This window comes from Bufo gargarizans, chromosome 1 (assembly GCF_014858855.1).
Source record: "Bufo gargarizans isolate SCDJY-AF-19 chromosome 1, ASM1485885v1, whole genome shotgun sequence".
In the NCBI taxonomy this organism is placed as follows: domain Eukaryota; kingdom Metazoa; phylum Chordata; class Amphibia; order Anura; family Bufonidae; genus Bufo; species Bufo gargarizans.
The window spans coordinates 452,924,980-452,951,527 of record NC_058080.1 but is presented as its reverse complement, the minus strand read 5'-3'; the positions used below and the strand labels follow the sequence as shown (position 1 = coordinate 452,951,527).

General features: G+C 47.1%; 1 protein-coding gene across 3 annotated transcripts in view; it reads left to right on the top strand.

Annotated features, from left to right (window-relative positions):
- Positions 1–26,548, top strand: part of SMARCA2 (SWI/SNF related, matrix associated, actin dependent regulator of chromatin, subfamily a, member 2) — a 299,308-nt gene that overhangs the window by 104,823 nt on the left and 167,937 nt on the right. For all 3 annotated transcript variants that reach the window (XM_044272604.1, XM_044272612.1, XM_044272595.1), the window contains exons 11-15: positions 6,459–6,512; positions 9,147–9,277; positions 9,464–9,521; positions 10,404–10,504; positions 24,918–25,065. In XM_044272604.1, the coding sequence (XP_044128539.1) occupies positions 6,459–6,512; positions 9,147–9,277; positions 9,464–9,521; positions 10,404–10,504; positions 24,918–25,065 (492 nt within the window). The remainder of the gene's footprint in view (positions 1–6,458; positions 6,513–9,146; positions 9,278–9,463; positions 9,522–10,403; positions 10,505–24,917; positions 25,066–26,548) is intronic.

Sequence of the window (26,548 nt, the reverse complement as noted above, 5' to 3'; positions counted from 1 at the left end):
GTGCGAGCTCAGTCAAGTCTATCCTCTCAAAGGGATACGCTTTCTGAGGGAGAACTGGCGGATTCGGACGTGGACATGGACTCAGAGCTTCCGTCCAAATTGGCGTCCGCGGTGGGGCATCTTGTCACTAGCATCCGTGATACCTTTCAGCTACACGATGACCCCCCCAGCTCTGAACAGGCCGGCGTGTCCTTTCTCCGCCCCAAACAGGCCTCCAAGGTTTTTCCCATACACGCTGATTTTTCTTCTGTGGTATCCAAGGCTTGGACTCGGCCTAACGTCCGCTTTATTACACCCAAAAAGCTGGACATTTGTTATCCCTTTCCAGCGGATTCTGTGACCACGTGGACATCCCCGCCTAAGGTTGATCCTCCCGTGGCTCGCCTGTCCAAAAGCACTACTATTCCTGTACAGGACGGATCTTCCCTCCAGTCTGTTGAGGACCGTCGTACGGAATCCCTCTCCAAGGCCATATTTACTGCCTCTGGTTCGGCCCTTAGACCGGTCTTTGCCTCCGCCTGGGTTGGCAAAGCGGTCTCTGAATGGGGTTTGCAACTGGAACGGGAGTTAGGGTCGGACGTCCCTGTTCAGGACCTCCGTTCCTTAGCCCAACTAATTGTTCAGGCCGGAAAATTCGTCTGTGAGGCCTCCCTTGATGCGGGTGCCCTCATTGCCCGTTCCTCTGCCCTGGCAGTTTCTGTCAGGAGGGAACTCTGGCTGAAGGTTTGGGCGGCGGACGCCGCTTCCAAACGCTCTTTGGCCGGCCTACCATTCACGGGTTCCCGCCTGTTCGGAACCCGTCTGGACGAACTTATATCAGAGGCCACGGGTGGGAAGAGTACTCACCTCCCCCAGTCCAGGCCAATGGGCGCCCCCCGTGGTCGCGCTGGTTCGTCCCGTTTTCGGTCCTTTCGCAAGCCTACCGGGTCTAGACCCGCGGCCAGTTCTTCTTCCTCTGGCCCAGCCCAGGATAGACGCAAGAAGCCGTTTTTTCGGACGCAACCTACCTGGCGCAAGTCCCAGCCTGCACGGGCTCCCACAGGCCAGCAGCCCTCTGCCTGAAGGTGCGCCCCCACCCACCCGGGTGGGGGGCCGCCTTCTCCTATTCAGGAACGTATGGCGGGCCCACATCTCAGACGCATGGGCGCTCGAGATTGTATCTTGCGGATACAAAATCGAATTTGCGTCCATTCCGCCAGACCGTTTCTTCCGATCCCGTCCTCCGCGAGATCCCGTACGAGTGGCCGCCTTCTTCGCGGCCATTCACTCTCTAATGGACAAGGGTGTCGTCGCCCCCGTGCCTCCGACGGACAGGTTCAGGGGGTTCTACTCGAACCTCTTTGTGGTTCCCAAGAAGGAAGGCTCAGTGCGTCCGATCTTGGACCTAAAACGCCTGAACCGTTTTCTCCGACTGCAGAGATTCCGGATGGAGTCTCTCAGGTCCGCAGTGGCCTCCCTGGAAAGAGGGGATTTCATGGCCTCAATCGACATTCAGGATGCATACCTCCACGTTCCGGTTGCTCCATGTCATCACCGCTTCCTGCGCTTTGCGGTGGGGGACGATCACTTCCAATTCGTCGCCCTTCCCTTTGGTCTGGCGACTGCTCCTCGAGTGTTCACCAAGGTCCTGGCCCCTGTCTTGGCCCTTCTACGTTCAAGAAGTGTTTTTCTTCTCCCATACTTGGACGACATCCTGGTCAAGGCACCCTCCTTCTCTCAGACATCCCGCAGTGTGGAACTCACTCTGGAGACCCTGACGCGGTTCGGTTGGATTATCAACCACCCCAAATCTTCCCTTACCCCCTCCAGACGGCTGATCTTCCTGGGGATGCTCCTGGATACAGAGTTGGCGGAGGTCCGCCTTCCGTCGGACAAGCGTCTGGCCCTTCGCGGGTCGGTTCGCAGTCTCCTCCGTCATCACCGCCCTTCCCTCAGATCCAGCATGCGGTTGTTGGGAAAGATGGTTGCCTGTTTCGAAGCGGTGCCGTTCGCACAATTCCGATCCCGCACCTTTCAGAGGGCAATTCTGTCGGCCTGGGACAAATCACTGAGGAGTCTGGACAGGACCTTTCTTCTGCCTCCCCTGGCTCGAGCTTCCCTCGGCTGGTGGTTGCATATCCCTCTAAGGGGGAAGTCCTTCCTTCCACTGAACTGGCTGGTGATTACCACAGATGCCAGCTTACGGGGGTGGGGGGGGTTTTCCCTCCCCGGTCCGTCCAGGGCGTTTGGTCTCTATCGGAGTCCAGACTTCCAATCAATATTCTGGAACTGAGGGCGATTCTTCTGTCCCTCAGACACTGGACCCATCTGCTGAGGGCCACCCTGTTCGGATCCAATCGGACAATGCCACGGCTGTGGCATACATAAACCATCAGGGAGGCACTCGCAGCGATGCAAGAGGTGACCCTGATTCTCCTCTGGGTCGGAGACGCACGTGCCGGCCTTATCTGCGATTTACATCCCGGGGGTGGACAACTGGGCGGCGGATTTCCTCAGCCGGTCCACCATCGACCCGGGAGAATGGTCCCTGCACCCAGAGGTGTTCGAAGCCCTTTGTCTTCGCTGGGGTCGCCCCGACGTGGACCTCATGGCCTCCAAATTCAACCACAAGGTCCCCCTATACCTGGCCAGGGCACGGGACCCGAAGGCATACGGCGCCGACGCGCTCGTCCTTCCGTGGCGCGAATTCTCCCTTCTGTACGTCTTTCCTCCTTTTCCCCTCCTGCCACGGGTTCTTCGGAGGATCGCGGCAGAGGGCGTCCCCGCGATTCTAATCGCCCCGGATTGGCCCCGCCGGTCTTGGTACGCCGACCTAATGTTGCTGTTGGCAGACGCACCGTGGCCACTGCCCTCCAGGGAAGACCTTCTCTCTCAGGGACCGATCTTCCACGAGCATTTAGGCTCGCTACGTTTGACGGCGTGGCTATTGAGACCGCCGTCTTAACGCAACGGGGTTTCTCCGCGGACGTAGTCCGCACCATGATCCGGGCTCGTAAGCCCGTATCCTCTAGGATCTACTATCGGGTTTGGAGGTCCTATCTGGGGTTCTGTGAGTCCCGGAGCATCCCACCTCTCCGGTTTTCTCTTCCCACAATCCTGTCCTTCCTCCAGTCGGGTCTGGACCTGGGGCTGTGCCTCAGTTCTCTGAAGGGTCAGATTTCGGCGCTGTCTATTCTTCTCCAGCGTCCCCTGGCCCCTCTAGGGCCAATTAAGACCTTTTTACAAGGGGTGGCTCACTCTGTTCCGCCGTACCGCCCTCCAGTTCCTTCCTGGGACCTGAATGTGGTGCTCTCGGCGCTCCAATCAGCCCCCTTCGAGCCTTTACGGGAGGTCTCCCTTCGCCTTCTGTCCTGCAAGGTCATCTTTCTTGTGGCCGTCACGTCTCTCCGACGGGTGTCGGAGTTAGCGGCTCTTTCTTGCTCCGAACCTTTCCTGATCTTCCACCAGGATAAGGTTGTGCTTCGGCCTGTCCCGACTTTCCTGCCAAAGGTGGTCTCCGCCTTTCACATCAATGAGGACATCGTCCTTCCGTCGCTCTGTCCCTCTCCTTCCCACCCCAGAGAACGGGAACTGCACCGTCTGGATGTGGTCAGGGCGTTGAGGATTTACTTGGAGGTCACCGGGTCCTTTCGGCGCACGGACTCCCTGTTTGTGGTTCCGGAGGGTTCGCGCAAAGGGTTGGCGGTCTCCAAGGTGGCTATTGCCCGTTTCATTAAACTGGCAGTGTCTGAGGCTTATCGAGCCAAGGGCAGACCTCCGCCTTTTGGCGTCACTGCTCATTCCACCAGAGCAGTCGGAGCTTCCTGGGCGCAGAGGCATCGGGCCTCGGCTGAACAGTTGTGCAAAGCAGCCACTTGGTCCTCTCTGCACACTTTCACAAAGTTCTATAGGGTGCATACGCATGCATCAGCGGATGCTGCGTTGGGCCGCCTGGTTTTGCAGGCAGCGGTTTCCTGATGCTCTGGTGGTGTTCCGCCTTGGGTTTGTGGTCCCTCCCTTCTTGGACTGCTCTTGAACGTCCCAAGGTCTGTGTCCCCCAAGGAAAATGGGCGAGAAAAGGAGATTTTTGTATAACTTACCAGTTAAATCTCTTTCTCGCTCTTCCTTGGGGGACACAGCACCCACCCTTCTGTGTTTGGTTACAGGGTTATGGTTTGGCGCCCCGTTGGGTTGCTGGCTGGTTGTTTCCGTTATTGGTTGTTATCCTTTCACTACTTGGACACGCAACTGGTAGCCTCTATCTCCAGGCTGAGGGTATAGCTGATGGAGGAGGGGCTTAACAGTTTTACTTAGTGTCACGCCTCCTAGGGAGCTGAGCTATACCCAAGGTCTGTGTCCCCCAAGGAAGAGCGAGAAAGAGATTTAACTGGTAAGTTATACAAAAATCTCCTTTTTTTCCGGTTTAATTTTTTTCCTTTTTCTTTTTTTTCAATTGCTTTTGGCGCTTAAAAGCTAAAGTGCATTCCAGACAATTCCTACAAATGTTCCATTAGTAGCATTTAGATGTCAGTATCCATGCATTCGAAGCTGCACTTTTTTTCTTGCCCTTTTCCCGCTTTTCCTGTATTTCATTTGAAATTGCACTACCATTATCTTATTTTTTTCCGCCTTTTATTTAATAGAAGGTTCAGGGTGCTGTCTCTGCATGTGCCCTGCTTTCCTTTTAAAAAACGCAATTATTTTCTCCCTTTTAAAGTGCACGTATTTGGAACTATTAGGGCTGTTTTCACACGAGCGGATGCCGTGCGTGACATCCGCTCCGTGAAAGAGTGCCAAGACCCGATGCAGAGGCACGGAGCATTAACATGACTGATCATGCTCTGTGCCTCTCTGTGACCTCTTTGCTACGAAATCACAGTGCGATAAAGTTGTCACTGTGATTTCGTAGTAAATAGGTCACAGAGAGGCACGGAGCATTATCAGTCATGTTACTGCTCCGTGCCTCTGCAGTCTGCATCGGGTCTTGGCACTCTTTCACGGATATATGATATAAATTTATAGGGGGGCTTCATTTTCTTTTACAGAGCGCTCCTCCTTTTCTTAACATAATCTTAGTTAAAGAGGACCTTTCATCTGGCAAATCATTGTGAACCAAGTATCATGATCTGTACAGCGGCGCCCAGGGAACTCACTGCACTTACTATTATCCCTGGGCACTGCTCAGTTCTACTGCTATGCCCTCCGGGTATCTTCGGTCACTTGGTTATACTGGGCGGAGACTGCCCTTGTTCTCCTGGGCATCTCCTTCTCTCCCAGGCTGTGAGCTCTGCGCTGCGATTGGCCAGTGCTACAGCCTAGGAAAAGGAGACGCCCAGGAGAACAAGGGCAGACTCCGCCTACTATAACCAAGTGACCGAAGATACCCGGAGGGCATAACAGGAGAACTGAGCGGCGCCCAGGGATAATAGTAAGTGCAGTGAGATCCCTGGGCGCCGCTGTACAGATCATGATACTTAGTTCACAATTTTTTGCCAGATGAAAGGTCATCTTTAAAAGGAACCAGTCACTATGTACTCTGCAGGCAGCATGTTGTAGAGAAGAAGCTGAGCAGATTGATATGTAGTTTAATGGCAAAAGATTCAGTATAATTTGTATTTCATTAATTTATAGTCCGGATCATTTTGAGATTAGGAGTCCAGGAGGCGGTCCTATCTGTGATTGACAGCCTTCCCTCTATGACTGTATACAGGGATAGCTGTAGCTCATCAAGCACCTTTATCTCCCAGGAAGCATTGCAGTTAGCTCTAGTCTCTTACATACGGCCTCTTACATATGGTATATAATTCCCTTCCCACAATTTCCCTCTCTAAGAGAGAGATTGCTGTATATTTCTGTAAATTTAGAAGTATGGGTGAATAAATGAATGGTGCCAGGGCTGCTTCAATCTGTTTTTGCTATGATATTACTATGGCTACTTTCACACATGCAGTAAATCTATCCAGTAGGTTATTCAGGTTGAGAAATAGCCTGCCGAAGTGCACCGTATCTGACATAGCCGGATAGGGTCATGCACTGTCCGAGCCCATCGACTGTAATGAAATTCGGAGCGAATTCGGCCAGCCAAAAATGGTGCATACACAAAGTGTAATCCACTGCGGATTTCATTAGTCAATGGGCTCCAGTGGTGCATGGCTGGATACGGTGAACTTCGGCAGACTGTTCCTCTACTGGAACATACTGCCAGATAGCTTTATTGCTTGTTTGAAAGTAGCCCATGTCTGAGGAGGAATGACTGGGAAATGACTGAGCATGTTGGTCTCCTTCTGAAAGCAGGGGAAGGTGGACAAGCAGGATAGGCAGCAGAGGGCGCTACCAGAGAGGAGAATGTAATGTAAACAAAAAAACTATCTTTTTATTGCATGTATATTGCAAAATTATGTCATTTGAATTTCTCTCTTCATTGCATAGTAATACTTTTAATGGGATAACCCCTTTTAAATGATGTTCTTTTTATACAGAAGGTGGAAGAAAATGCAGAAGGAATGGGATCTGGTCTTGGGCCTGATGGAGAGGTAGTGTGCCAAAGTTAAATTATTTCCTGTGATGTATAAATCTGTATTAGTGTCCATGGACGTACTATTTCAGTTCCACCATTTGGAAAGGGTACAGTTGTTGTTTGTTTGATAATTATTTTTTTATTTTTTGTTAAACTCTTAAAGATTCAGCCATACATGCTACGATACAATAATTTCTAAATTCTGATTTGAGCTGTAACTGGCTGAGATTGAGGAAGGTGTTCTGTTGAAGTAATAAGGCAAAGCCTGTACTAAGCTTTTTACTGGTATTTCCAATTCAGGACCACAGGTGGCAGCACTGTATTGTAATATACCAATGTTTTGTATATTGTAATGGATAAATTCCATTACTTCACGCAAATTGCAAATCTAATGATTGCATGTTGGCAGTTTTAAAATGTTTTTTAAAATATAAAAATCCAAATCAATGCCCTTCCCCAAAATGAAAATATACAATAAAAAAAAATAAACATCCATAGGCATCGTAAAAACCCGTACCGTTAAAATATATAAAAAAATTCCCATATGGTGAATGGTGTAACGGAGAAAGAAATCATCATCTCTGATTTGCAGTCTTTTCATCACTTCAACTCCCAAAGAAAATTGAAAAACAACTGATACAACAATATAAACTACAGATTGTCATGCAAAAAAAAATTTGCCCTCAAACAGCTCTATAGACTTAACAAAAAAAAGTTATGGGCGTCAGAATGTGGTGATGAAAAGAAAAAATGTTTTATTTCAGTATTGCAACACAAGAAAAACCTATATAAAAACGGTATCGCCGTAACTGTACTGACACAGAGAATGAAGGGAACAAGTCAGTTTTACCACATAGGAACACAATAAAAACAAAACAGGTAAAACTGTGGCGAAATTGCATTTATTTATTTTTTTTCCCCCTCCAATTCCACCCCATCATATGCAATATTAAATGGTGGCATTAGGCTGATTTCACACGAGCGAGTGTCACACTCCAGACTCGCAGCACTATCAGGCAGCTCACGTCCATAACTCCCAGCACTGCCGGGGTCGCATAGCATTATATTGATTTATGATGCTATGTAACCCTTAGAGGTCTGGAATGTATTGGATAACACTGACATAATGCTGTTAGTGTTATCCAATACATTCCACAACTGTACATAGAATCATAAATCAATATAATTCTATGCGACCCCGGCAGTGCTGAAAGTTCAGGAGAGGAGCTGTCTGATACTTGAGTCTGGAACGTGACACTCGCTCGTGTGAAATGGCCTTAGAAAGTACAACTTGTCCCTCAAAAAACAAGCCCTCATATGTCTATGTAAACAGAAACTAAAAAGGTTATGACCCTGGGAAGGCAGGGAGTAAAAAATGAAAATGCAAAAACAGAAAATTGCCATGTCAGGAAGGGGTTAATACAAGTTTCTATTGCATTACACACTGCTTGTTTTCAGTGGTTACGGCCACCGCTGAAGTGCAGATATGAGATGGACAGGAGCTACTATGCATGTGTGCGCTTCTATAGCCCCGGCCACCAGAGAATTTGTCTCCTTTTCCTTTAGTTTGTAAGCACGGCCACCACTGCTGGATTACAAGGTGGTCGTAACCATGGAAACGAGCAGTGTATAATGTGATGGAAAAATGAATCCAGCTAGCAAAGGAGGCAATATGGATAATACCAGTACATTAGTAAGTGCTTTATATTAACTGCATCTACATGATAAATGCCATTTGCTGAAGTGACACAACCCCTTTATAAACCCCACTCAAACTCCCCTGTCCCAAAAATCCCAATTTTTTTCTTCTTAGGATATTCTCTTATCTGTATAAGAAAATGATGTCGCTCTCACATATTCTATATTTTCTCTCCTGTATATATTATTTATTATGTATATATATATATATTTAAAGTCATCTACCTGTGACTATTATACATTTCTATATCTAGAATTGTCTTCTCTTCTGTATGTATGTCCAAATATACTACAGTTTAGAGGAGAAGCACAAAACATGGTTAAAGGGGTTGTCTCGTCATTCTTTATAGTGTACAGCTTACCTACCCAGTAAAGCGTGTGAAAGGCCTAAGGCCTCATGCACACGACTGTAGTTTGGGTCTGCATCCGAGCTGCAGTTTTTGCTTCTCGGGTGCGGACCCAGTCACTTCAATGGGGCCGCAAAAGATGCGGACAGCACTGTGCTGTCCGCATCCTTTGCTCCGTTCCGTGGCCCCGCAGAAAATATATAGCATGTCCTATTCTTGTCCGTTTTGCAGACAAGAATAGGCATTTCTAAAATGGGCTGCCCATTCAGTTCCACAAATTGCGGAAGGCACACGGGCGGCTTCAGTTTTTTTTGCAGATCCGCGGTTTGTGGACCGCAAAAAACAGAACGGTCGTGTGCATGTAGCCTAATCAGACGAGCAGTGCTGTCAAAGTGTAGAACGTACCACACCTGGACTGAACACTGACGCATTATAGTCAGCAGGCCATTTCACATGTGCAATTTTCCCCTTAAATACACGTTTGTGTTTAGCTGCTGGAACATGGGCCAGTTTGACATTGCTGCTGTTAAAGGGGCTGTAACCTAAAAAACTGCTTTCATTGAAAAGTGTTGCATTGTTTGTGTTCTGTCTCCTTCTTCTTTCAGCTAATAGATGAAAGCAGTCAGATGAGCGACCTACCTGTAAAGGTTATTCATACTGAGACAGGGAAAGTGCTGCTTGCTCCAGAAGCACCTAAAGCCAGTCAGCTTGAGACTTGGCTGGAGATGAACCCGGGGTTAGTTGTGTCCAAATATTTTCCCATTTTTCACTTTCATTAAGTTGTCTTCTCATGTCCTAGAATAGCATTTCAGTAATATTTATCTACCTTCTAATGTCTGTGTGATCTATTCTATTGGTTACTTTCATTACTTCATTAATGGAAATGTTGTGTTTTTATTTTATTTTTGTTTTACCCCTCAAGATATGAAGTTGCTCCGAGATCTGACAGCGAGGGAAGTAGTTCGGAGTATGAAGAGGAGGTATGCATGTTGTGTTTTATATTTTCATTATTTGAGCTTTCCATTTGTAGTAAGTTAGAACGTGAATACAGTCTACCACATACATTGTCAGAATGATATGTAAAGGGCCCTTTACCCGGGGCGATAATCCTAAAGATAATTGCTAACGAGCGCTCATAGGAATGCTCATTAGTGATTATCTTGCAATGTAAATGTATCGCCCACCGATTATCTGAAGAACCAGTGAAACGCACAAAAATGATCTTCTGCCGGGAAGCAATGAGTCAGTATGGGGCAAGTGATGGCATTAGCGATAGCTCTTCCCCATACTATGGAGGAGATCGCTGCATGTAAATTGTAGGAACTCTTCCTTCCTGACAATCTACTGCTCTGTGATCCAATGTAAAGGGACCTTTAAGATTTTTCATTAGTTCATCCATGTCGTATGTGCAGTTGTATCTCCCTTCAAGAGGTTGTCTAGTATTAGATCAAGATGATGTGGCGTGATGCTCATTATCCTCGCAGTGACAAATGTGGTATTACATGGCGACCATTCAGATGAATGGCCATCCATAGAGTACGCATTCTTTTGCGGCCCCGTTGAAATTAATGGGTCCACATCCAATTAGCAAAAAATGCGGATCGGATCCGGACCAAAAATTCTGTTGTGTGAATGGGGTCTTAGTAGGCTGCTGCTAAAGTCTAGTTGGTCATGAGATGGATCAGAGCTATCATGAGGGCCACGGCAGTCCACGGAGGAAATGCCATGAAGGTCAACCACATCTCAAAATGGTATCTTATTTGAGCAGTTGTTGTTGTTTTTTATTTGTTTTGTTCCCCCTCAAATAGTTAATTCAGTAAGCAAAAGGATCAGGTTTCTTGCTATTTTTTGCTTATTTCTAGGATGATGATGATGAATCTAGCAGACTGGACTCAGATGAAAAGAAACGTTTGGGTCTGAATGCAGAGGGCATTGTGGACAACAGTGCCAAGCAGATAATTGAGTATGTCTTAATTTTTATTTATTTTTTCTCAATTATACATTGTTTATAAAACTATAAGTAAGCTAAGTTAAACATTACATTAGGGAATTGCATACATAATATTTCTCCAATCCTACATTTAACAGCAAAGCATACAGTGGTAAGTACACACAGTTGCCCTGCAGGTGTAGCTAGAAGATTATGGGTAGGCACATATCACTGTACCTTGATGTGCATTTTTAAATCTGGCAGTGGAACAGTCTGCCCGAGTTGACTGTATCCAGCATAGTTGGGGGATCTTCCTGTTTTCCAGCTTAAAAGCTAGCTTTTGCCCGGACAAAGTGTTTGATGGGAGTGGACACCTATATGTTTCACTCCCTGGACCATTACCATCAGCAGAGTTAAAAAAAGATGCAATTCTGCTGGTGTTTTTGATCAAGGAACGGATTACTTTAACCCCTTCACGCATTTGGACGTTACTGTACGTCCAAATTGCAAGTGACTTGCTGCATTTGGACGTACAGTGACGGCCAAACTGCTTACTGGGGTTGTGACACTATAAAGTGTCTTAGCCCCGGAGTCTCCGCTCTCCCCGAGAGCAGAGACACCAGGGAAGCCGGCTTAGGACCAATCAGAGTGGTCCCTTGCCGGCAAGCGCTCCGATTGGTTAGTCTGCAGAGACTAATCAATCGGAGCGCAGCACTGTAAAAAATGCCGATTTCAGGCTGCGATCACCACTCTGGAGATCGCAGCCAGAAATAGGATAAGAACCCCTGTGTGCCGCAGTGCCCCTGATGATTTCAGTGCCCCAAGAGGCCGCCATTTCCCCCCTTTCCCCTGCACCTCTGTGATGGCTGTAACTTACAGCTAACACTCTGCTGCAACGGCCGAAATCGGTGCTGGCACCGATCTCGGACGTTTAACTCCATACATGCTACTGTCAGTAGCTGCCCGCGCCATCCATGGGGTTGAAAGGGAGCTCCTTCTCTCTTCCATCGAGCCGCCGCTGCTGTGATAGCAGCGGCCCGATGGTTACCATGGCAACCGGACACCTTGCATAGGTGTCCAGGCTGCCCTGAGGGTCTGATCAGCCTTAGTGTGCATTCACACGACCGTAAGTGTTTTGCAGTCTGCAAAACTCTGATACTGGCCGTGTACGTTTCCGCAATTTGCAGACTGCACATGGCTAGCACTATATAGAGAATGCCTAAGCTTGTCAGCGGTTGCGGACAAGAATAGGACATGCTCTATCTTTTTTTGTGGGGCCACAGAACGAAACAACCGATGCGGACAGCACACGGTGTGCTGTCCGCATCTTTTGCGGCCCCATTGAAATGAATCGGTCCACACCCGTTAAGCAAATTTGCGGAACGCATGCAGATCCGTTTATACGGTCGTGTGAATGCACCATCAGTGTAAGTGTAGCACTGACTATACAGTGCATTGCAATAAATGACTATTACAATGTACTGTATAGTGATCAGACCCACTGGATCTTCAAGATCCAGATGGGTCTTGATAAATAAAAAAAAGTGTAAAAACAATAAAAATTGTGTATTCTCATATCCGTTCATTTATGTAATAAAAAAAATTGAAATAAATAGAAAAACGACACCTAATTGGTATCGCCGTGTCCGTAAGAACCTGATTTATCAAAGAATCATATTACTAGTCCTGCGCAGTGAGTGACGTAAAAAAAAAAAATGTAGAAAAAAAAATATGACGGTTTTGCTTTTTTTTGTCACCTCATGTGCACAAAAAAATAAATCGCAAGTGATCAAAAAGACATATGTACCCCCAAAATAATACCAATAGAAACTGCAGCTCGTCCCACAAAAAACAAGCCCCCATACAGCTACATTGGTGAAAAAATATAAATTCTTTGGACTTTAGTATATGGCAGTGGTGGCGAACCTATGGCACGGGTGCCAGAGGCGGCACTCGGAGCACTCTCTGTGGGCACTCACGCCCTGGAAAAAGTCTATGGTGTACCAATATGGCTCAGACTTTTCCTGCCATTCATCAGCACAGGACGCACTATGAATGGCACAAGCAGCGCACTGAATATAGGCAGGCTATTATAGCTAAATGATAAAGTACATGGAAAATATAATACATTGGACTGTAGTGTTCAGGGTAAATTACTGTGTTGGCACTTTGCGATAATTATGTGGGTTCTGGGTTACAGTTTGGGCACTCTGTCTGTAAAAGGTCCGCCATCACTGGTATATGGCAATGCAAAATATAATTTATTTTTAACACAAAAGGCATTTTAAGCTGAAAAAGTTGTAAAACATAAATAAAACTATATAAATTTGGCATAGCCATAACTGTATCAAACCCTCAGAATAAAATAATCATACAATATTTACCACAAGAGGAACCCCATAAAAAATTAAAAACTGACAAAATTAAAAAAAAATTTGCTTGTATCATTGGGGACACAGGTCTATGGGTATAGCTGCTTGCTGCCACTAGGAGGCGACACTAGACTTAAAAGTGTTAGCTCCTCCCCTGCAGGCTATACCCACTCCAGCCTGGAGAAAGCATGTCAGTTTTTAGCTTAGTGTCTGTAGGAGGCAGACCTCCCTGCTTAATGCAGGGCGCCTTACTTTATTATTTTTTCTTTTTCCCTTTTAGGTTTTGGGAAACAGTCGCCTAGCCACTCTGTCTACCCGGGGAGCGCGGCCGGTGTTGGTTTCCCTTACCACCCAACCTCTCCCAGGAAGAAAAAGAGGACCAGGGCAGCCTCGCTCCCCTGCTTCCCGCCAGCCAAGGGGTCACCTGAATCTGGCGAGACCCTCCCGCCGTTCCAGTCTCCTGCCACTTCGGGGGCCAGCTGCTGAAGAGGTGACCCTGCTGGTAATCTGAGGAGGAGTGAAGAGAAGAGGATGAAGATGGGGTGAGTAGTCCGGATTGGGTGAGTATTCTCAGCACCATCCCCTCCCCACACCCCCCTCTTCACTACAGTTTTGGGCCTCTGCGAGTCCATGTCTGGGGGGAGCAAACACAGGGCCTGGTTCCCCTATTTACTTGCTCCTTAGGCCCTGCGGCCTGCACCGATTTTTTTTATTTTATTTCTTAAATATATATTTTTTCCTGGCCTGCGGGGTGGGCTCCCGCGGCTGGTAACTGCAAGCGGGCGCCTTCCGCGCTCCATTCCAGTTCTCCATTCCGGCGCCATACTTTATTTGGCCCGCGGCCGGTATGCACACCCGGGCGCCTGCCAGCACCTCTCTGGGTCCCTCCGTCCCTCAGCCGGCTGAACGGACATCCCGGTCGGCCAGGTGCCGCAAAATTTAGGCCTCTGCTTTACTTCGGGCTTACCTGTTTTTTTCCATTCCGGTCCGCGCTGTTTTCTTCCCGGCCCACTTCCCAGTTGGCCGAGCGCCAAAACTTACTACTACTTACCTACTAGGCCGCAATTTTAATTCCCAGGTATTGGGGGGGGGGGGGGGGGTGTTCATCTCTCCCGCCTAGCTGTCCCCCTCCCCCAGGAGCCCGCTGAGCTCCGCCCCCGGTCCTCAAGGCAATTTTAACTCTTCCTGGCAAGCCACCTCTTTGAGGCCGGCACCAGATTATCTGGGGTTTCTATCTGTGTGCCTTAATATTGAATAAGTCAACCTCTTCCTGCCTCTTGTCCACTTAAGGCTGGGGCATCAGTTTAAAAAAATGTGCGCCCATACAGGTCCTGCCCCCCTCAGCCCACATCACCGCAGGACCCCCCTGACTGGACAGTAGAGGATCTCTCACAGTTTCCCAATCCGCCCTCCGGGGCCGTTGATAATGCTCCACCTGCGCAAATCCAGTGGAGGACATCTGAAGGATTCCCAATCCACCCTCCTGGGTCGTTTGGTTGATTAAAGCACCGCCTGCCCAATCTGGTGGGTGGACCTTTAGAAGTTCCTATTTCACCCCCTGGGTAGTTTGGTTGATAAATCCCCACCGGCAAGATTCTGAGGAAGAAAACTGAGCAAAAGCGGGACAGAGCAGGACATATTCCTCCTCGGTCACCTCCGCACCCTCGGTCCGGGGGGGATCAGCAATTCGGACTCTGACATGAATCCGGTACAATCTTCCAAGATTGCGTCCACGGTAGCCCTCAGTACTTGTCGTATGCATTCCCCCCTTAGGCGGAGTATTTGCACTACTACTGGATACAGTACTTACCTTATGCATTACCTCCTTCCATAGGTGGACTAACTGCACTAGCACTGGTTTCAGTGCCGGCCGTACGCTTTCCCCCTTCCGTAGGTGGCGGAATTGCATTTCCACTTGGTACAGTACTTTCCGTATGCATTAGCCTCTTCCATAGGTGGCGTTATGGCATTATCATTGATTACAGTGTTTACCGTATGCATTACCCCCTTACTTAGGTGGAGTAATTGCACTCCCACCGGGTACAGGACTCGCCATATGCATTACCCCCTTCCATAAATGACGTAATTTCTCTACCATTGGATTCAGTTCCTGCCGTATGCATTACCCCCTTCAATAGGTGGTGTACTTGTACTACCTCGTGATACAGTACTTGCCGTATGCGTTACCTCCCTTCATAGGTGGAGTAATTGCACTACCACAGAGTTCTGTGCTTGCTATAGGCATTACCCCCTTTCATAGGTGAGGTAATCACACTACTGTTGGATACGGTTCTGACTGTCGCGCTACCCCATTCCTTAAGAGGAGTATTGCTCTACCACTGGATGCCATTTCATCAGTCGCATTGCCACCACCATGCTTCCTGTTGCGTTACCCACTTCCACAAGTGATCCGCTAATGGGGGAATAATTAAGCATCTTTGGATGCTACAATTCAACTACGCCACGGCACTAGATGCCTTTGCTTCCTTCACAGGTGGGGCGTGGCAAGAGTCAGTACCTGCTGGTGCCCTGTACTCTTCATCTGGTGGCATATGGGTACCGCCACTGGATACTGTGGCTACTTCCATATTGTATCCTTCTTTTCTTCCGGTGCTGTTTGGGGGTGCAAATATATCGACCTCTATCCTCTCAAGGGGTTACCCAGCAACACTTGTGTCCTAGAGACGCCCCATCCCCATGGGCCTCCACCGTTCAGGTTGGTCAGGGTATTGGTCCTTGAGAACATGTAGTGTGTACGCCATTGCACAGAATATTGTGATTACGATCCAGCGAGCAGTGTTGCACTGACTCTGTATACTCTGTCCACCACCCCTCCTTATCTAGGTGAAGTGGTTATGTTGGCACTCTGGATTAGCTACTACAGCGTATTCTCTTCCGCAGGTGAAGTTTTCACGCTAGTGCTAGAGATCGTAGTCGCTGCAGTGGGGAAGCCCCACTCAGGTAGGGGTTCTGCCCTGGCGCTGGCTTCGGCGGTTGCTCCCGTTCAGCGCCTCTTCCAAGGTGAAGTGTTTAAGGTTTGCTCTACTTAACTGAGGCAGTAAGGTACCATGGCTTTTACTGGATGTCCTCATGCCTCCCCCTCAGTTTTTCACTGGCGGGGCATGATTTAGATAAGGGGTATTTGCATTACCACTATATACTAGGGTTCCTACTGCACAGCTCCTTCGTCAGGTGACGGATTCTTCTAGCACTCGACTCGGTGGCTTCTATTGTGTGGCCTCCTTCTCAGCTGTGGCTCCCCTTGTATGGTCTACCACTAAATTCTGTGGCTACTTCTGTATAGAGCCAGTCTCGGATGGGAATGAGCTTTACCTCTAGCCTCTTACTCATTTACGCTACCGATAATTGCCGTTGCTCTGACAACTGTCCTTCTGTCGTCAACACAGGCGTTTGCTATTGCATAATAGCTATAGCTGATCAGCATCTCGCTTCGGGTGCACTCTACTGGGAAGCTTAGTCCCTATGGCACTCGTCTACCACTAGGTTGCCGTTATAAGCAGGACTTGGGTGCTAATAGTTGATGCTGTGACGCCATCAGTGCTACCTCTCTTCAGACATGAGTAATGACTACCTCATGTCGGTCCGATAGTGGTCATACCTTTTACTGCTCATTCCGTGAATGGACTAGGAGTCTCCCCACGCCAGGCAGAGTGGGTGGCTGTCACGCCTTGCCAACGCTGGTAGGGTTTTCGTTCCTGCATGGGGGCACCCTTTCTATTTCTTGTCCCTCCTCGAGCTGAATGGTTGACCGCCTCCCCCTTCTGTCTACCTGACCAGTGGCCATGTGTGGTACGGCTCTGGAATCCCAGCTAAATGTTTTTGTTTTTTTCCTACGTGACCAGGGTTTCTCGGGTACGGTGGAGGCGTTGGACGTCGCCATCGCATTTCATCCGGCAGGAGTATTTCTCTCATCTTGGTCCTGCTCATTTGCCCCTTCAGGCAGAGTTGCCACACTGTCAATGTATGGTCGCTGACTAGGCTTCCCTTCGCCGGTGATTCTCACGTCTGCTTTTCTTCTACCTATCTCCAAGGTGTTGGTTCTTTGGCCTGCAGTTGGGCATGCCTGATTCAGTAGTTTTTTTTTTCTCTGAGGTTTATCAAGCAGCTTCTTTCACTAGAAGTCTCACCACAAGCCTCTACGGCTCTGGGGGCATCGGTCTACCAATTTACCGCTTCCTAGGGAGTGTTTCTCTTTACCAAAGGAGGATCCTGTGGCCCTGGATTTTTGGTTCTGCTTCCAGAGTTGCGGCCAGGAAACCGGCTTCATCAAAACGACCTGTGGGTCGTTTGGTAGTGAATTTCGGATTTTCTCTTGCCATGCACCCACGTAAGGCAGTGCTCCGAGACCGACCAGTACCTTCTTTTTTTGCTGAAGGTAGTTGCCGCCTTCCACGTCATCACAGACATAGTTTTCCCTTCTTTCTTCCTCGCATTCTAGAGAGCGGGCTCTCCATCATCTATGTGATTTGGCCTCTGAGGTTTGCTTGTCCATGACTAGCTCTTTCTGCTGTACGGACTCTTACCTGTTTTTTCCTGGAGGTCCTTGTAAAGGCTTGGCAGCCTCCAAGGGGACGTTTCCAGGTGGATCTGTTTTAATAGTTGCTGAGGCATTCCACTTCCAGGGCAAGGCACCGCCCAGTGGAGTTATGGCCCACCCGACCAGCGGTCGGCGCTTCTTGGGTTCATCTCCACCATGCATCAGTTTTACAGTTGTATAAGGCAGTGTCTTGGTCTTCCGGGCACACGTTCACCAAGTTTTACAAGGTGCTTTTCTAGGCATCGGCAGATGCTGCTTCGGACCACAAGGTCTTGCAGGCGGCAGTGGATTACGCATCCTCGATGGTGGTTTTTTTCTTCCCATGGGCGTGTGATTTTTTTTATTAATTTTTTCCTCCCTGTGGACTGCTTTGGGACGTCCCACGGTCCTGTGTCCCCCAATGATACGAGCGAGAAAACAAGATTTTTGTGAACTCCCCTGTGAAATCTTTCTCGCTTAGTTAATTGGGGGACACAGCACCCACCCAGTATTTATTATCGTTGGTGGTGGTGGTTGGTTGCCGGTCGGGTATTCAGCTCGGGTTCGCTCCTGCCGGCATTTGTTGCATTCTCTTTCAAACTGACATGCTCTTTCCAGGCTGGGGGGGGTATAGCCTGCAGGGGAGGAGCTAACACTTTTTCTCGCCCATTTTCCTTGGGGGACACAGAAGACCTTGGGTATAGTGTCACGCCTCCTAGGGAGCAGAGCTAAGTGAAAACTGTTAAGCCCCTCCTCCAGCTGCTATACCCTCAGCCTGGAGAGAGAGACTGCCAGTTTTTGCTTAGTGTCCAAGGAGGCAAGGGTCGCCCACACGCTAAGTCCCTCTTCCAGCGTCCTGCCACTACGGTGCCAGTAGCTGAAGGGGCGACCCTGCTGGAACGGACCGAGGGTGAAGACAGCTGATGGTGAGAGAGTGGCTTCTCCAGCCCCACGTCCCCCCTCCACCCCGGTCTCCTGCGTGCCTGACCCCCATACTGGTGCCTCTGGACCTAGACTGGCCCCTGGGGTGCCGCAGGGCTGCAATCTTCTCTCAGCTCCCTCTCCTCCCCTCCTGGCCTCCATAGGACATTGCAGACTGGCTGTCTCCCCACCGCTCCTGAAGGTTCAGTCGCACTGCCTCTCTTCTCCCTGCGAGCGGAGTGCTGCAACAGGGCCCGGAGGCCCGCACCTAGCTGCCCCTGATGGAGGGGTTATGCCGGCGTCCCTCCTCTATCCTCACGGGCACCCGGTTTCAGGGTCCCCCCATCCCCTTACCGGTGTGCTGCTCAGGGCGAGGGGCCCGCTCCTGACGCTGCCGAGGCGCAGGGCCCTCTCTTTCGGCCCGCGGGGTGGGCACCCGGGGCCAGCATGTACTTGAGCGCGATGCTCCGACCGTCGGTGCATTACGGTCGCCCCGGCGCTGCGAATTTTGGCCCAGGCTTCTCGGCCTGTTGGGCCGCAATTCCGGCCCTCCTTCCCGGGCCCCTGACTCTTCCGGAATTCTTGTTGGCTGCGCAGGACGCTGCAGCCTGATCTCAGTAGTGCTGGCCGTGTGCATGCCCCCTTCCATAGGCGGCATGACGCGGTGCTGGCCAGGTGCATGTTCCCTTTCTAGGCGGACCCTTGCCCCCTCCCGGGATACGGCGCTGGCCAAGTGCATGCCGCCCTTTCTATAGGCAGAATTTGTCACCCTCTCCAGTTACGGTGCTGGCCATGTGCATGACCCCCTTCCTAGGCGGAATACTGCACTCTCCCTGGCTGCGGGCTGGCCTTGTGCATGACCGTTTTCTATAGGCGGAATTCTGCACACTCACCGGATACGGTGCTGGCCATGTGCACGACCCCTCTTCCATAGGCGGAACGCTGCACTCTCGCTGGATTCGCTGCCGGCCATATGCATGACCTCCTTCCATAGGCGGAATGCCGCAGTCTCACTGGATTCCCTGCCGGCCATGTGTACGACCCCCTTTCATAGGCGGTATGCTGCACTCTCACTGGATTCGTTGCCGGCCATGTGCAGGACCCCCTTCCATAGGCGGTATGCTGCCTCCTTTGTCGTGTTTGAAAAATTTGTCATAATTTCTTAAAATCATGACCTGGTGAATTGTAGACAACCTAATTGATATAATTCACATCTGAGTCCGACTATTTCCTCAGATAAATAAGTTCTTTTTGACGTGAGATGACGTTAATGATAAAACATGTAGTTCTGCATTATACAATAATACACAGGTTTATAAAAATATGCTGATTTATTGGTTACAAGGTTATAAACATATATAAGTAAATAAACACAATGATACATGCAAATGAATATATATAGCATTAATATAAAGCATTACAAGCTTAACAATACATGTGAATGGAAATAACTTGCCACATTATAACCAAGCTATTATTAGGTTAGGATATCAAAGTAGGAACATAAGTTTTTATATATATTACTTCTGTTCAGAGAAAACCTCATGATATCAGGACGGGCATGTCTAATCCTAGACATCAATATGGAATGCTAAATACATTCTGCCCCCTTCTAACCAACTATACATCACATGACTTCAAGATGGGAAAATCCATTCAAGGATATAACTTAGAAGAGATAACTGTATCCTTCCGCCCCATCCTGGACTATTTTCACACATATAACTTTGGTAAGACTATTAAGACAAATAACAGGGATCTAGGATCATTGCTAGATCATATCTTAAATGGGAAGGACTTGAAATAAGTCTTTCCTGTGGGAATCCATCACTTAGCTTGGCGAAGAATGTTCTATCAATAAATATATATATATATATATCTCTAAGCAATTATTTAATGCTTTGCTAGATTGAGTCTTGATTCTTCTGCAGGTAGAATGAAGTCTCACAATATCCTAAGACTACATCTCAAATATGGAGATGATCGATTAATTAATGTATTTATTCGCCAATCTAGATGGTATAATTTCACCCACACTATCAAATTAGTCTTAATAAAATGAAATATCATTTTCTGTGTCTCTTACCAAGTCCTAGTAGAAATCTTACTTCTGCTCCTAGGAAAGCTGGGTGGTCCATCATAGCGCATGTAACCATGGCTTTCATCCTGATAGACACCTCTAGAGAGCTCAACTTGTCTCCTTCTCCTCCTTTTCTTGTGTGTGTTTCTCTCCCCTGTGTATGGTTTATGATCACAAACTTATCAGTTAGACACACCTTCCTAGTTTGGAACTTTCCAATCACTGTCGGATGGGTGTGACTATTGATACGAAATATGACATCATAACCTTACCCAGAATGCACTTTTGCTACTGTTGTAATGTCACCTACTCATACCTAGGTGGCACTGCCGTGTAAGCTATTTACATCATAGTATAAAGGGTTAACTTATGGAAGTCTGAATAAAATGTATTCTATACATTTTGACCTTAAAAGCTTTAATTCAAAGCTATAGGGATTAATTCTGACACTTGTAGCAATTAGAGACAGACCTCTAGGCGTCTCTCTGAATGTTTCTCACACTGTTTTTTTATGGATCATAAATAACTTCAATGGCTTTGCTTTCTCAGAGATATCAGTACCTCCTCTTGTCACACCAAAAGATGTGATTCATGGTTACAAAACACATCTTCACAGACACTCTTTTAGAGACGAATATTCTCCTAATGAGAAATATATATAATATACTGGATACATGTCGTCTTCATAACATATAACCGTATAATATAATATATATTATATGTTCTACTAATTGTCCTATGCTAAGGACTAAGGCTCATTAAATGAATACATACATATTATATATTTTGCTTCATTAATAAATGCCTAATTGTATAGGTAATTATCACCAGCTGCATAGAGCTTATCTTTATCTTCCATCATAAATTTAAAAGTAGACAAGGAGGATTCTTCTCAGACCGGTACATTCATGAGAAGAATAACATTGAAGGGCAGAAACCTTTGTGCGACCTTACTCAAGACATACAAAATTGTAACTATAGTCGAGCATGGCTCTTAAAGGTAATGAACATTCATCTTGACTAAAATGAATTGGATATCAATGTATTTACCTATGAAAAGGCACAACACCTTCCCTCAGGCGGCATACATACTCTCACTGACTGGGGTTGTTCTCTTGCCGATAAGTTGCCGGCCATGTGCATGAACCCCCTTCCATGGCGGGGTGCTTGCACTCTCACTGGATCCGCTGCCGGCCATGTGCATGACCTCCTTTCCATGGGCGGTGTGCTGCACTGTCACTGGATTCACTGCCGGCCATGGGCATGCCTCCTTCCCTCAGGCGGCCTACATACACTCTCAGTGACTGTGGTTGTTCTCTCGCCGTACGTTGCTGGCCATGTGCATGACCCCCATCCATGGCGGGGTGCTTGCACTCTCACCAGATGCGATGCTGGCCATGTGCATGACCCCCCTTTCTGGGTGGAATACTGCACTCTCACCAGATACGTTGCTGGCCATGAGCATGACCCTCTTCCATGGGTGGAATGCTTGCACTCCCATTGGATACGGCGCTGGCCTTGTGCGTGACCAGCCCCTCAGAATGGCTATTGCTGAGGTTACCGTACCAAGGGCAGGGTTCCGCCTTTGGTGTGACCGTTTATTCCACCAGAGCGGTCGGTGCCTTCTGGGCCGGAGACATTGGACTTCGGCCGCGCAATTGTGCAAGGCGGCCACCGGTCTTCCTTGCACGCCTTACCAAGTTCTACAGGGTGCATACTCGAGCTTTGGCGGATGCTGCCTTGGGCCTCCTGGTTTTGGAGGCGGCGGTTACTTGATGCCTTCGGGTGCTGTGCCCCCCCCCCCCCTCCCTGGACTGTTCTCGGACATCCCAAGGTCTTCTGTGTCCCCCAAGGAAAATGGACGAGAAAACAAGATTATTGTATAACTTAACAGTAAAATCTTTCTCGCTCTTCCTTGGGGTACACGGCACCCACCCATTCATTGGTTTTTTTTCTACACGTTTCCGGACTTGGTTTACCCCGTTGGTTTGTTGGTTCCACTTGTTGGACATTGCCTTTTCTCAATACTTGGACACGCAACTGGCAGTCTCTCTCCCCAGGCTGAGGGTATAGCTGCTGGAGGAGGGGCTTAACAGTTTTCACTTAGTGTCACGCCTCCTAGGGAGCTGAACTATACCCAAGGTCTTCTGTTTCCCCAAGGAAGAGCGAGAAAGAGATTTTACTGGTAAGTTATACAAAAATCTCGTTTTTTAGCCTAGTGTCGCCTCCTAGTGGCAGCAAGCAGCTATACCCACGGTCCTGTGTCCCCCAATGAACTAAGCGAGAAAGAGATTTTACAGGTGAGTTCACAAAAATCTCATTTTTGCCCACTTCACCTCCACAAAAAATGGTATAAAAAGTGATCAAAAAAACATATGTAAACAAAAAGGATACCAATAAAAACTACAGCCCCTCCCATAAAAAACAAGCCCTCACACAACTACATTGGTGAAAAAAATTAAAATGTTATGGGCCCTAAACTAATTTCAGTAAATCATGTTAGAAAATACAGATGCTGCTCCTTCCCTTCTGAATGCTGCTAGGTCCCCAAACAGCTATATGACCACCTATAGGGTTGTTTCCGTATTCTTGAAAAAATGCATAACAAATTGTGGGGTGTAACCCCTTGTAAAAATGGAAAATTTGGGGCTAAAGCAACTTTATAGTAGAAATAAAAGTAAATTTTTTTAATTTTTACAGCCATTAGTTTAAAAATTTTATGAAACGCTTGTTGGGTCAAAGCATTCACTTCACCAATAGATTTATTTCTTGAGGAGTGTAGTTTCCAAAATGGGGTCACTTTTGGGTTTTCTTTCTAGGGGTACCTCAGGGTGTCTTCAAATGTGACATGGCACCTGAAAACAATACCAGCAAAATCTGCCCTCCGTTAAACCATACGACGCTCCTTTCCCTCTGCACCCTGCCATGTGCTCATACAGCAGGTTACAACCACATATGGGGTGTTTCTGTAAAGTGCAGAATCAGGGTAATAAATATTGAGGTTTCTTTGACTGTTAACCCTTGCTGGGTCACAGGAAAATTGGATTTAAATGGAAAATCTAAATAAAAAAATAAAATTTTAAAATTTCCACTCCAATTTCAGTTAAAGGGTTTCTACCACTTGCTTTGCACCCATTTCGTTTTCAGACACTAGCGATCCGCTAGTGTCTGATGTACAATACAAGCTAAGTATTATCTTATTCTGTCCGGCCGTTTTGTTTAAAAAAGCACTTTTATATTTATGCAAATGAGCCTCTAGGTGCTATGTGGGCGTCTTTCCAACACCTAGAGGCTCCATCTACCTTCCTAAACTGCCGCCCAGCTCGTCGCTCCAGACCGCCCTTCTCCTAGCGAATTCGATCCTCCCCCTGCTCCTGGCGTCTGCATTCAGCGGCATTCGGCGCAGTGGAAATGTCTGAGCAGGGAGCGCTCAGACATTTCCACTGCGCCGAATGCAGAGACGGACGGCGCAGGCGCGAGATTTCAGACGCCAGGAGCAGGGGGAGGATCGAATTCGCTAGAAGGGCGGTCTGGAGCGACGAGCTGGGCGGCAGTTTAGGAAGGTAGACGGAGCCTCTAGGTGCTGGAAAGACGCCCACATAGCACCTAGAGGCTCATTTGCATAAATATAAAAGTGCTTTTTTAAACAAAACGGCCGGACAGAATAAGATAATACTTAGCTTGTATTGTACATCAGACACTAGCGGATCGCTAGTGTCTGAAAACGAAATGGGTGCAAAGCAAGTGGTAGAAACCCTTTAATTCTTGTTAAAGGGTTAATAATGTTTGTAAAATCAGTTTTGAATACCTTTTAGGGGTGTAGTTTCTAAAATTGGGTCATTTATGGGTGGGTTCTACTATGCAAGTTACACAAAGTGACTCCATAACTGAACTGGTCCTTAAAAAAGTGGGTTTTGGAAATTTGCTTCTAAGCCTTCTAACATCCTGGAAAAAAAAATGACATTTTTTAAATGATGGCAACAAAAAGTAGACATATGGAGAATGTAAAGTAATACCTTAACTATTTTATGAAGTATCACTATCCGTCTTAAAAGCGGAGAAATTAACATTTTGAAAATGGCTAATTTTTTCAGAATTTTCACCAAATTTTGGATTTTTTTTAATGTAGGCTTTTTACCAGTTTTTTTAATGATATATATTTTACTACTTGAATTACCTGGCTAGAAAGTTATGGGGTTGTCTATATGTGTGGAGGCCATATGATGTATAATTTTTGCCCAATATATTTATTTAGGTTCAATATGGCTTCAAGGACATTCTAGTAATGCTAGTGCATAAACCATCTCGTTAAGTTTGCTTTCATGTTATTTAAGATCTTTTTTTTATCACTTATTATATTATTTAGTTTTAATGGTTTGTAAAGGCAGAACTGCTTCTTGGACCTTTTGCTTTTTGCAATAAAAATAAAAATTCTGGCACATTTGATTGCAGTTTTATATTCCAGTAAATGTGAGATTATTATTTTTTATTTTAATCACCAATTCAAATCTAACATATTGTTCATTGGTACTTCAGGACTGCAAAGCAAGATGTTGATGATGAGTATAGTTTGCAGGCTGATGCCGAACAATCTCAGTCATATTATGGAGTGGCTCATGCAATCATAGAAAGGGTGGAGAAGCAATCATCCTTTCTCGTCAACGGTTCCCTTAAGCATTACCAGGTACAGTATGTTCTGTATGCTCTGCCAGCATTCATGCCTATTTCTTTCTAACTTTTATGTAGTTATTGTAAGACAAGTTTGCTAAATGTGTCAGCAGTGAATCCAAACGTACACAGTTTGGAAGAAACTGTAATTTCAGAAATAAAGATCTAAGGGAATTGGCTCTGATTCATAGGGCTTTTATAATCTGCAGAATGAGACTGACCTGCAGTACTAGGCTGTGTATGTTTAGACTCGCTGTATTATCAGAAAATGGCTAAAGGAAACCATTGGAGGCTTAACTTTAAAAGGTTATTCCCATCTGGGCACTTGTGGCATAGCCACTGGATATGCCACAACCGCACCCATCTTAAGAACAGGGGTCTCCCGACCCTCCTTTTGCAGCTGCTCTGAATAGAGAGGTGGACCCGCATGGCATTTTTACTCCACAGGTGGAACACCCTCCTATCAGACATTCATAGCATGTCCTGCGGATAAGCCATAAATCTCCAGATGAGAAAAACCCTTTAACTATTGCTTCTGCAGAATGTTCTAGATTTGTCTGGGCAGTATGCTTACAGTCATATTACTTAAATGATCACCCAAAAATGACCTATTGTGTAAATGTCTTTAAAGTTATATTTTCCATGTTACTATCCATATTAAAAATAGAATAATCCTGAAAGAATGCAGTTTTCACACTGAGCCTCACAGTAGACTCATACTACTATAATAGAAATTCATTTTAGCAGTGAGACAAAATTACAGTTAAAGGCAACACATCCTTTCGGGGTGGTTCACTTTCGGTGTTTAGATTTTTCTGTGCCATTGTTTTTTTGCATCAGTTTCCCAAAATGCTGCAGCCGGTGTTAGGCTACTTTCACACTTGCGTTCGGAGCGGATCCGTCTGGTATTTGTACAGACTGATCCGCTCCTATAATGCAAACGTTGGTATCCGTTCAGACGGAACCGTTTGCATTATATTTCACTTAAAAAGTCTAAGTACAATTTTTGTATTCAGACGGATCCGTCCAGACTTTACATTAAAAGTCAATGGGGGACGGATCCGTTTGAAAAATGCACCATATTGTGTCACCTTCGAACGGATCCGCCCCCATTGACTTCCATTGTAACTCTGGACGGATCCGTTTGCCTCCGCACGGCCAGGCTGAGCGGAGGACAGACGCTGCCAGACTGATGCATTCTGAGCGGATCCGCATCCACTCAGAATGCATTAGGGCTGGACGGATCCGTTCGGGGCCGCTTGTGAGAGCCTTCAAACGGAACTCACAAGCGGAGCCCCGAACGCTAATGTGAAAGTAGCCTTAGTTCAAAGCTGAAACCTGACATTGGCCCCTTTTGAACAGCATTTAGTTTTTTTATTTGATCTGCCATTTTCTTTTTTTAGTTCATACAAAAAAGAGCAGTATTTCTGTTGGAATCATTTGGAAAACATGCTCTTTGGTGGTTAGATGTTGTGGTTTACTACTTGTTATGGTACCTC